General features: G+C 46.8%; 1 protein-coding gene across 1 annotated transcript; it reads right to left on the bottom strand.

Moving 5' to 3' along the window:
• Positions 1-3,478: 3,478 nt before the first annotated feature.
• LOC121837166 lies at positions 3,479-8,654 on the bottom strand. Its single transcript, XM_042292692.1, has 2 exons — positions 8,042-8,654; positions 3,479-4,521 (listed from the first exon to the last, which is right to left on the bottom strand). The coding sequence occupies exons 1-2, from the start codon at positions 8,652-8,654 to the stop codon at positions 3,479-3,481; spliced, it is 1,656 nt and encodes a 551-aa protein (XP_042148626.1).
• Positions 8,655-12,392: the final 3,738 nt, after the last annotated feature.

Here is a 12,392-nt window from a genome sequence, read left to right on the forward strand (position 1 = left end):
GCTCGAATCTGTTCCTCCCTCTATTACGCACATCCACGACGGCTGTGCGGAACAGTGGCTGTACGAAAGAAAGTGAAGAATAGATTCGAGCAGGCGATGCGCGAGAAGGTAACAGAGAACGTCTGAGACGTTCTCTGTGTCTGTTCCTTCTACTGAAAGTTATTCTGAAAGAATAACTTTCAGTTATTCTGAAAGTTATTCTACTGAAAGAATAACAATCCGTTTTATTTTAATGTCCTGACATGTTTAGTTTCTGAGAAAAACAATCTCAAAGAAGCGGGAAAGAACAACAAGGTTTTGACAATTGTCGTGTATGGCGTTTTTGAATTACACTCAATCTCAAAGTATTCAAAAGAGAGCGTCTATATTTTTTTAGTGTTGCTTCTGGCGTTGCGTTGCATTCTGGTATTTCAACTGCAGTAAGCACAATTTGGGGGCCAATGACTGGTCATTATCTTTCCGAATTCGGAAAGCGGACTATTCGTAGTTAAACCTTGACGTTTTGTGACAAAAAAAAGAAAAAAAAAGAAATTAATCTCAACGTAACTTGTCCTGTTTCCCTTCGTCTGTGTCCCTGTATTTTTTTCGGCGCTTTTTTGCTTGCAATGAACCAACTGGCCTAAATCTCCACTTTACTGTAACTTGACTACTTTTGTGTGTGTGTGTGTGTGTGTGCGTGTGCGTGTGCGTGTGCGTGTGCGTGTGCGGGTGCGTGTGCGTGTGCGTGTGCGTGTGCGTGTGTGTGTTTCTTTTGATCCCCCTACCCGCCGTCGTTTTTTTGTCGTCGCCGCAGACTCGGGTAGTTTTTTTTTTTTGTTTTTTTTTTGTGTGTGTGTGTTCTACGGCATTTACGTGGATTCGCGAAACAAGTCCTGCTACGGTTTGAGTGACGTGTGTGGCAACTAGTCAACGATGACACTGGTCGATGACCTCTCTCTCTCGACAGAGAGAGACTTCTTGAAGTTCGTGTTCAAATGTTTTCGTGATGGATCTTGTGGGACGTGTGGATACGATCGACAGGTGAGAAACAACTTATTTACGGGCTTTCTTGGTCATGTAAGACGCAAGTAAAGTGCTGCAGTCGATATTTTTTTAATCTCGTGATAGAATGGAATTTTGTTCTTCGTCATTATCCGTTTGCTATTGCGTCGACATTTGTAAATCTAAATAACAAGTTTGTGTGATTATTTAAAGTGCGTTGCTTGTGCTTATGTGTTAATTTATACTAATGTTATTTTGTTGCCTTTACCGCGTTTATACTAGAATCTTAACTGTATTAAGGTAATAGTATTATTGTATACAAAATAAGTTATATCTTGTTCTTATGCCGCTCGAGCCCATAGGGAGAAGTAAATTAGTTGCCTGTATATTTTAAGTTTAGTTCCCCTGCCGCACGGAAAAGTTATTCTTTTATTAAATACTACGGGATTTAATCAGCTCGCTGTTTTGAGTGATTATACGATCGTCGCAAGCTGATTTGTCGACCCCATATTGTCATTCGATCGAAATTACATTAATTTTTATTCAGTGACTGCACGCGATAACATCGCTTACATGATCGTAAGTGACACTTGTCGAGCCGTGTCCGCGTTGGCTACGTCTACCTTAATTTTTAACTGATCTGTATTGCTGTGTCCAATCACTGCGTGCCTCGCCATTTTGTCGAAATATTCCTGTATAAAATATGCATTCCTACAGCAATAATTGCGTGACTCAATATTTTCTACTTAAAACAATTACATTTTTTTATAGACGTCTTCTACGCATACCTCGTGCCACTTCGTATCGAGTATTTAGCGGTGTAATGTTTTGCCCGTGTAATAAGGTGTTTCTTAGACCCGTTGCAATGTGCAGCTTTCATTTTAGCTAATAAGACACGCGTATGTGACAAAAAGCGCGTTACGACGGTCGATCCACGCGCGTTGCTTTCGCTTCGACGCGCACCCCCGATGGCCTTCCTTTGCGACGTCACGAGAGGAGCGCTACGGCCTTATTAGGGAATTGTAGTAGTCCGTTTCCGCAGCCCGCTAAGCACCCGGATAGCGCTCCGTAATCCGCCACAAGACCTTGAACTATGCAGACAACGCTGGCGGCGCGCATGCGCAGCTGTGGCGTTTCCTTCGGGGATACCGCATAGACCGTTCCATTAGGGTCATAGCAGAGAGGGTATAAAGAGAAAAAAATGTCACCTCCCCCTTTCGCCCGTATGTCGTCTGCTCCGCCGAGTGCGCAGTACCTAGCATCCGGCTGGCGTACAAATTTTGTTTAAAATCGCGTCATTTTGGGAATTTCAAGCGCAGATGCGCAGCTTTTGGTATGCCACTTATTGTGTATTACTATGCTAGATAAAAAAGACTAACTGAGTCCAATTGCGCTGTTATCTGCGTGCAAATAATTAAAAAAAAATATAGGGAAAACTGTCAGACTGGCCGGTCTCTCCGGCGAAAAGTGAATCCGGTGACTGTAGCTTTTTTACTATACAAAGTTCGTACTGGTGTAGGCCTTTAGCGACCATGAGTGGATGTCTGAAATAATAAACAAAAACGTGCTCTCCTGCCGCAATACACGCAGTAGTTGAGGGTAATACTGCCGGCTGACTCAACTGCTATTTAAGTAACGGAAAAAAGATATGTCAGTTGATCATTTACCGAAGTAGAACAACAGAGAGCTCTAGGCTGATCTTGGAGTAGCCATAACTATTCTAAGAGCACGAACCACTTCATAACGGCAGCCACGAGCGAGAGATCGATGTTCGGTAGAGCCCGCCGATACAGCCCAAAGATGGAGAATGGCAACCTCCCGTTTTGACGTCAGCTAGCGGAGTCGGCCGCGTGCCCTCTCTCTCGTTTTACCCCGCCGAACCCGCTGAATTTCCTGAATGTATGAAGAGGGCGCTGCTCTCGAACAAAATGGTGCCGCCCAGAGAGCGCTAAATGGAATGGTCTATAGGAGGAGAAAACGATCTACTACAACTCCCTATTTTTAGGAGGGTTTGGCCGAGCCGAACCTGCTGAACTTCCCGGAAATGAGGAGAGGGCGCTGCGGTCTAACAAAATGGCGCCGCCCTGAGAGCGCTAAATAGAAGCCCCGAGAGCGAACACAAGCGTCGCTGCGGTCGCCGCGCCCTGACTGGGTGAGGTATATCGTGACGTCAGGGGAAGGACTCCGCTTTTCGATCTCGCATCCAGCTCGCTTGCCTGCCACGGTGAGAGAGATAAATTCTTTATTATGGAGATGTTGGTATTCTTTAAATGACACCGGCTACTCCATAACGAGAAAGAGAGAGAAAATATATATGAATAAAGGGAAGAACATAAAAGGAAAAGAATAAAGATAAAACACATAAAGTAAAACCGTAAAAAAAACATACAAACAAATCTAATTACAATTTCGAATGAGACGACCGTTTGGGAGTCGTGCACCGATTTGCTAAATTACATACATAGTCATTCCCGTTGAAATTGACGCACGTTCGCACTTAATAATCATACACGATTCTAGTGTCCTTTAGAAAGTCATGAATGATATTCATTGCTCTGTCTTGTTTTTTACGCGTCGGCCAGGGCCCCAACAACTTGGTCAGAGACAGGGGTCTATCATCTAATATTTGAAGGCGAATCTCCATCCGGCGCCTTTCATGTTGAAAGCGTTCACAGTCAAGGAGGATATGTTGTACATCCTGATATGGTTCTCCACAGTCACATCTTGGCGAATCTCGGCGTTTAATTCGAAATAAAAAGCTGTTAGTAAAGGCCACTTCAAGTCTGAGTCGATGGATTAATGCGTCGTATTTTGTTTTCATCCCGGTGTGCGGCGGAAGCTCAAAGTCCGGGTCGATATATGGTAGGAGAGTCTCTGCTGAAGTGTCCTTTAGCCAGCACTTCCGACAACGTAGATGGCGTAAGTGACGAAGGATGAATTTTGCATCTCCAGGGGTAAAGGATGTCGCTTCCATTGCGTCACCATCGTGAGCTTGAGCTGCCAGGTGATCAGCCTCTTCATTTCCGGCGATTTGGCAGTGGCTCGGTATCCATTGTAGCCTGACGTTATGTCCGTGGAGTCGAGCTTGTGCTAACGTGAGTTGCACCCGATATATAATGGTCGCCTGGGAAGTACGAAGGTGCATGCCTTGTAATAACTCTAGGGATGCTTTTGAGTCCGTTAGAATAACCCAGTTTGATGGTGTACCGAATGCTTCAATGAATGATGATGCTGAAAGTATTGCATGTAACTCCGCTGACGTCGAGCATGTATGATGGGACAATCGAAAACATTTAAATGTGTCTAACATCGGGATTGAGTAAGCAGATGTTGACCCCTTGTTAGATGTTGACCCGTCTGTGTAAATATGAATGTCGTCTTTGTAGCGTGCCTCTAAATGGGAGAGGGACATTGTCTTCGCCACCAGGGGGGCCACCGAAGATTTTGATCCAAGACCAGGAATTTCGGTCTGTATCTCCAGTGGCGGAATTGTCCACGGAGGGTTGATTAGACTTGGAAGCGAATGCGCATGATGGGGTGCTGCGACGGGTAGTGCGACGAGAAGTCGGTGAAAGCTAGACTCCGTCCGTCGAAGTATCTTTTGGCACAAGGGTCGGGCATGTGAGTGTGAAGTCAGTCGAAGATAATGGCGGCATGTTTCTTGTTCCCGGAGAACAGGTATTGGAGGTTCCTTGGCCTCAGCAATGACGAGGTCACTAGATGTTGCGCGGGGAAGTCCAAGGCATACGCGCAAACTTCGCGCAATCATGTATGTCAAGCGTTTTTCCAGTGTTGGTGAGAGGCCATGTAAAACAGGAATGGAGTATGCGATAGTCTGGCGTACTAGAGCTGTATGCAATTACAGTAGTCCATCAGTCGAGCCTCCCCATCTGGCACCAGCCACATATCTAAGAACGTTAATGACTCTGTTAATTTTTTCCTTTAGCATGTTAATATGTCTTGACCATGTGAGGGAGAAGTCCAGCGTAACTCCAAGAAAACGATGCCACTTCACCTTTTCAATTTGTTGTCCTTGAAGTGTCAATTTAAAATTCTTAAGGTGCTTTCTAGTAAATGGGAGAAATGCAGATTTTTTAACTGAAATGTCCATGCCCCTTTCACGAAGATAACTGTATGTGTCATTAAGGCCATACTGCAATTGTTCTTGTAGTTTGGTCTCAGAAGACCCAGATACCCATATACAAATATCATCAGCGTAGATGGACACATTCAGTGGTGAAGGAAGTTTACTTGGCAGTTCTGCCATGACTACATTAAATAAAGTGGGGCTTAACACGCTGCCTTGTGGCACACCATGATGGAGTTCATGTTGTTTGCTATTTCCCTCACTCGTGCTTACAAATATCTTCCTGTGCATGAGAAAGTTGCGTATACAGTGGATCATACGGCCTCGTATCTTAAGCCATAGAAGTCCACGGAGAACATGTTCGTGACTAACGGTGTCAAAAGCGCGATGCACATCTAGAAATACAGCGATCGTCATATTTCCGGATGCCCGTTCATGTTCAATAGTTGTTACAAGATCTAAGACTGAGTCTATAGTGCATCGTCGAGGTCGAAATCCGGTTAATTGTTCCGGTAATACATCGGTTGTTTCCATCCACCATTGTAGACGTGATTGTATCATTTTTTCGAAGATTTTTCCTACACAGCTTGTCAGACTGACTGGGCGAAATGATCCCAGTTCTTTCGGTGTTTTTCCCGACTTCAGTATTGGAATTATCTTCGCTAGTTTCCATGAAGCTGGGAAGGTTTCTCTGTTCCACACATCATTGTAAATATCAAGTAGGCTGCGCAGTGTTCCCGGCCCGAGATTTGTAAGTGCTTCATAACGAATGTGATCATGCCCAGGGGCTGTATGCTTACGAATCGTTCGTAACGCCTCATTAAGTTCATGAATGGTGAAATTATAGTCGAGTTGCCAGTGTTGGGAATGAATTTCGTGAGCAGCGTCTTTCAGTGCAGCTTCACGAGAGGCACAATATTCTGGCGATAACATTGCCACACCTGGTTGAGATAGAGAAACACAAAACTCATCAGCCACTATCACTTCGGATGTTCCTCGTGAAAGTGCCAGTGCCCGAAATGGACGTTGTTGCGTAACAGGGGACCTAAGCGAACGCAATATGTTCCATACCATCTTAACTTGGGTGAAAGGGGAAAATCTGGCACAAAGCTTTCTCCAATGACGCTTAGCCAGGTTTTGTAGCTGTCGGCGCATTTGAGTATGGAGGTGTTGAGCCTCACGATAGTCTTCAATTCTCCCAGATCTCCGATATCTTCTTTCAGCTTTGCGTCTTATAGCCCGCAGTCTTTCATATTCGCCATTCACACAACCATGGTCTTTTGGAACGGGCACCTTACGTGTAGCCTTTTCAAAATTTCTGCTAATGATGTTTTCAAAGTCTTCGAGAGACTGAATTTCTTCCACCTCTTTGCCATTTAAAAAGCGGAACATTTTCCAGTTGGTAAAGTGTACCCGGTGCGGAACACGATTACCAACAATCCGGGGATGGTGTATCAGTATGGGAAAATGATCACTGCCACGCGTGTCCAAGTCTGTGCGCCAGTCAAACTCATGTGAATGATCGGAGGAGCACAAGGTCAGGTCAAGGCAACTTGAATAGTTTACACCTTTCAAGTATGTTGGAGAGCCGTCATTCAGAATGCACATATCATACTGGTCTACCAATCTTTCTATAAGGCTTCCTCGAGGATCGCAGTGGGATCCGCCCCATAGGGTATGATGGGCGTTAAAATCTCCGCAAACAACGTAGGGACGTTCAAGTCTTGTGAATAATGCCTCGAACTCTGTTCTTGTCACAGTCTTCTGCGGTTCTATATATACGCCTACTACAGTAAGTGAGGTCGTGCCATAACTGACTTTGCAGACGACATACTCCAATGCGCTTGAATCTGAAGTAAATAACAGAATCGAGCCAAATTCTTTACGCACCCCGACTAAGCATCGACTTGTTCCTTTTGGCCTCTTTGATTGGTACATAACATAGTTAGCAAGTCGAAATTGATTATTTACACGCGCCTCTGATATTACCAGAATGGGAAAAGAGTATTGTGCAACAAATTGTCGAAAGTCCCCTAATTTTCCTTGCAAGCTGTTGGCATTCCACTGGAGGATAGATGTGCGCTTATAGACCTCAGCCATGAAGGTATCCACTCACCAATGGGCATGTTGTCCTGATGAGTGGTTCCATGGCCAGTATTGCCCTAACTTCCGGAAGGTCGCTAGAACCGGGCAGCGTTCTGATTATTGCTCTAAGCGCAGCAAAAAGCATGGGAACAATAACTTGTCCAAGGTCGTTTTGTTGTTCCTGAGGTATTCTACCTGGAATTGCAGCAGCTGGTGGGTTGCGTTCATTGTTCTTTCCTCTACGAGGTGCTGCTACCGGCGGCCGTGTCGTAGGATCCGAGGTATTTCTTGACAGAGGAATGTCTTGCTGTAACATTGCTTTTGATCTGCTCCTGTCTTCTTTTGGTGCCCCTTGTACGACGTCAGAGTACGTTATCTTCGTTGATTTCTTTGGATTTGCAGATGGTGGTGGCCTTGAAAAACGTACAATGTCTGGGTTCGGGTTCGGTTTCTTTGCTCGGTAATCCCTACCGTTCACGAGTTCCTTCTTGTGCATGTTTGTCGCGGACTTCTTGCATGGGCATCCAGCAAACGTTGAGGGATGTGGACCTTCACAGTTGGCACACTTTGGGTCTTGCAAAGATGTACACGCCTTGTGATTGTGTGGCCCAGCGCACACTTTACAACGTTGTGGACCACGACAGAATTTTGAAATGTGCCCATATCTTTGACAGTGAAAGCATTGGATGGGTGGGCCAAAGTATTCCTCTACAGGGTGAGATGTGAAACCCATTAAAATGCGCTGTGGCATTGGGCGATCCGGACGGAAACGAAGAATGACACTCTCAGTCTTGTGTTCTTCGACTTTGCCGTCATCCTGTCGTCTGTAAGCAATCTGGCGCTGAACATAGAGGACGCCGAAATCTTTTAAATATTCGAGTAGCTCACCGTCCGAGTATTCAAGAGGGACTCCTTTGATTTTCCCGAGGTTCCGTGAGTACGACTCGGGGACACTCGTGGTCACCTCGATGGTACAAAGCGATGTAACAGCAAGAAGCCTGTTTGCCGCTAGGAGAGATTCCACGCTAACAGCAAGGCTGCCATCCTTGTTGATGCGGTGCGAGAGTAGTTTCTCTTTGGCGATGCCAATCACTTCGTTGGCAACAACATTGGGATTGATGCGCCAGAAAGATTTTTCGCTGTTGACTGTTTTGAAGACTACTGGTATCCCTGCAGGGCGGTTTTTCTTGTATCGGACTTCAGTGAAAGGGTTCTCGTAATCGTCCAGGTCGACGTCTTGCATGTGATCATGACTGCCTCCCTCCGATGGGGCGACTGTGCCGTGAACGGTGTAGGTGGAGGTCCGGTCGTCGTCGGATAGTGGATCTTTATCAAAGTCCGGGCATCGTCGCTTGGTTGGGATTTTTATAGTACTGGTAGCCATGACAACTGGTGACATGGCTATGGCGTTCTGAGTTGGCTGCTGAGCACTTGCATGTGATGGTCCGGGTGTCCCGCCCTCGGAGATCCCTGGCGCCAGCGATGGAGCTTGTTCAGACATCCTTGAGGTCTTCGGCCCGGGGCTACTGGTGAAGCACCACCCTGGGCCGGGACCGGGAACTTGCTGCTTGGTGCCGGAAATTAAATTTCACGGCGTATCACCCGTAAAATAAAAACAGATGACGTTTTCGAGGGAGCAGATGCAAAAGGCTTCCAATCTCTCTAAACTTCGTCGTCGTTTTTCGCCTGCCACGGTTTCCTGGTTTGGGAGTCGTGTGCCGCAAGCACTTCGAAGAGCGGGACCTGGTTTACCCGGCGTGCAAGACGGTGGGTTAGGCCGGTACCGACGTGTTTCCGTACTTTGTATGAGCGTGCTTGTCGCTTTAACCTTTATAATTGGGTTACAAATTTTGAAAGCTATCGGCGGAGGCGATTCCGCCGACGAACCTCCCTGTCGGTCCACACGGCACAAGGCAATCGTGCGAAGGGTGGGTGAAGCGGCGGCGTAAGTGTTTCAGGCGCTGGAGTTCTGTCCCTTGCATGTTCATGATCTAAAAGAATATTACATCCCGCTTTGCAGACATCTCAAATGACATTTATATGAACGGCCTTCGGGCGGTCGGCAAATTAGCTCGCGACCCCGAATGTGCGCGTGTTACTCTGCAGCACGCGCTGGTTGTGTTCGTGGAACAGGGTTGTTTTACTTAAATATAAAGCTTCTTCGTGAATTTAATATATAGTTCATACACGTATGCAGGCATGTTTTGTTTTTTAGACGATGCACAATAACTGGAAATCAGTTTCTATGGTGGCAGGCAAAATTGCCGAATTGCCCCAATTGCCTGGATGAGATGTATTGAACTGCCAAAAATATGCGCAGCAATACTACCGTAATTTGGAATGCTTATACCCTTTCCAGACATTCTTCCTTTATTCCAGCCTTCTGTATTAAAAAAAATACACCGTTTAGTTTTAATTATCATTTCCAATTAAAAGAGACGCTGCTGCAGGTCCCCAAAAGATTTCTCAGCCTCCAAACCCCCTACAGCTGGACTCTCTGACAACAGAGGAAAACAGGAGGAACAGCAAGCATTCGAACGGCTGTCCAGTGGTAGATGCTGCACTAGTAGCAGAAAATGTAAAACCTGGGAAGGGTGACAGTCTGCGTGAGAAAAGCGTCTGGTATTTTAGCTTCAGGACAATTTGATTTAAATAAACTCCAAGTTTTAGAGCATAAGAGATTAGTAACGGGCAAGACACCTTCGCTTACGGTTGTTGTACATTACTTCAGGGATGATATAAACAAGTCCACAGTCACCGCCAGTGGAGCCTATTGAAATATATTCGAATCCGGCAAAGGTGGTTGGTTGGTTGGTTGGTTGTATTGTTTGCCAGACGTGACATTTGCCTCACTCACGGTGGGCACGTTTCACGGGCTTGGGTTATTGTAGGTTGATGAGGGTGAATGCGGGAAAGGGAAGGGAAAATATGGTGATGAAGGGGTCCGGGGATGACGAGGGAAGCGTTAGCAAAATAATGACTAAACACGTTTCGCGGGCGAAAAAAAAAATGATTAGGGCCGTTAAGACGAACTGTGACATATGTTCAAACAATGCTGTACACGACAGAACCCCATAGCGCGCACCAGCAAGCACAAAATAAATAATGAGAGTACTTATATCGACCTAACTATACCTCGTTTCACCCCACGTGCGAGCGAAGGCAAAGCTGGAAGCGCGAGCACGAAAGCTCCGCGCGCTCAGGCTCTGCTCGAGCACGCGAGCTGGGGAGAAGAGCTAAAAGCGCTGGTCCCGCGCTCTCAGCCCCGGCCCCGCCCGCAGATAAGGCGAAACGAAGTATAGGCTACCGTTCTAAAGTTTCTTACACGTCACAGTCACAGTCTTGAGAGTAGTTCGCACGCGCCCAAAAAACAAAACACAAATTTTCTCAGCCGTATGCACGTGGAAGTTGGTCCCTTCGGAAATAATGTAGCTTCGAGCGTGAAAGGAATGTCCAGCCCTCTCAGGCAGTTCAAGAATTCAATTCGTTCGGATGCGTAGTGTTCGCACTTAAAAAATATGTGTTCAATTGTCTCTTGTTGGTCACAGTGTTGGCAATTAGGGCTGGCCGCTTTTCCAATCCGGTACAAGTTAACGTTTGTATAAGCGGAATCTGATCTAAGACGGTGAAGAAGGGAAACAAACTTGCGTGTTAAGCCCCGCGTACATGCCGGGGGAGGCGGGTCATGCGCTGCAATTCTTGAAACCGGATGTCTCTGTTGTATCCAGGTTTGGATTGCTATTTTTGAGTCAGTCTGGGTCGGAAGCTGTAAAGTAGCAGTAGGTAGGAGCAGAGCGTTGGAAGCCAGTTGATCTGCCTTTTCATTGCCAAGAATGCCAACATGTGAAGGTATCCATTGCACTCGAATGTTACAGCCTCGGAAAACAAGTAGACGTCCCAAGTTAAATATCTCACGAGTCATGTTGGCATTAACGCCTCTGCCACTTCGAATGCTTCGCACTGCACACTGGGAGTCCGTTGCGAGCAGCCAGTTTTCTGGTGGCCTTTTCTAGATATAAAGAAGAGCTGCGTGAATTCCACAAAGCTCGGCCGTAGTCGATGAAACAGCGTGATCAAGCCGTCCTGACCAAGAATGGTGTTCTGATGGGACATGGTATGCCGCAGACGCGGAATGGTTAATGAGATTAACAGAGCCATCAGTGAATATGATCTTAAATGAAGCGTGGCGGGACGCCAGGACGTCTTTCGTCAAGGCGCGGCTGACCAGCGAGGAATGCTGTGATTTTCCATGAAAGCCAGGGATGTCATCATATACGGTGAATGGATGCTCACTCCACGGTGAATCAGCTGGAGAACGCTGAACAGCTGGTGTGGATCCGAGCGCCTCTATCAAAGTGTTGCAGTGTCTTCCATAATGAGAACAATGCCGCCGTTGGATATCCTCGTAAAGAGAACCACCGCTGCTCGACTGGGCGAGTCGAACCAGATGGCGAAGAGCCCGTTCCTTAGCGTGCAAAGATACTGGCATTTCCTGGGCCTCAATCCACGTTGCCTCTATTCGAGAGTAAGAGGGGAGTCCTAGGGCCATCCTTAGTCCAGCGCGATGACGTCGTTCCAGCTGATCCCACAGAGAGCGAGTAGGGGGCAAGTACGGCGCGACATAAAGAATCCGAGACAGGTTCAGCGCTCGATGCACGTTAGTTAGGGCTCGAGGAGTTGGTTCCCAATCAAGGCCACGAAGCCTACGAATAAGAGAGGTTGTCATCGTGCTCTGCCGTACAAGAGTAGTTACGTGGCGACGAAAGCAGAGCCGCGAGTCGAGATCAACGCCCAGATAACGGTAGTTTCGCACACGTGGCAATCGGATCCCAGATAAAGTTAAACGTGGAAACCCGTGGCGAAGAGGACGGCGGGAACATGCGAGCACAGCCGTCTTTTCTGCCGAGATGGAGAGGCCGAGGTCTTCCAGCATGTTTGCAACTCGCTTAAGGCAGGTTTGCATAAAAGGGCGAAGTATACGGCGATCGGAATGGGAAGCCCACAAACAAATGTCGTCAGCATAAATTATCATACCACTAGGATGAGGTGATGAGTCCATGCACAGTGGTAGCGTTGCCATTACGACGTTGAAGAGTGTCGGGCTTAGACAGCTACCTTGAGGTAGTCCCCGCAGCAGTGGGCGAACAGCACCTTGAAACGTTCCCAGGTGGACACTGATAGTCCTGCCGTTCAGGAAGTCTTCGAAATATCTTAACATCCTTCCCGTTACGCCAAGATG

This window comes from Ixodes scapularis, unplaced genomic scaffold (assembly GCF_016920785.2).
Source record: "Ixodes scapularis isolate PalLabHiFi unplaced genomic scaffold, ASM1692078v2 PGA_scaffold3__209_contigs__length_174095766, whole genome shotgun sequence".
Classification (NCBI taxonomy): domain Eukaryota; kingdom Metazoa; phylum Arthropoda; class Arachnida; order Ixodida; family Ixodidae; genus Ixodes; species Ixodes scapularis.

What these genes read in the sequence shown, in the direction of transcription:
- LOC121837166 (XM_042292692.1), bottom strand. Translation starts at nt 8,654, where the DNA reads ATGTCTGAACAAGCTCCATCGCTGGCGCCAGGGATCTCCGAGGGCGGG. An exon ending in CCCTCTTGAATACTCGGACG is followed by an intron (nt 4,522 to 8,041) that starts GTGAGCTACTCG and finishes TACCCGTCGCAG; the next exon opens with CACCCCATCATGCGCATTCG.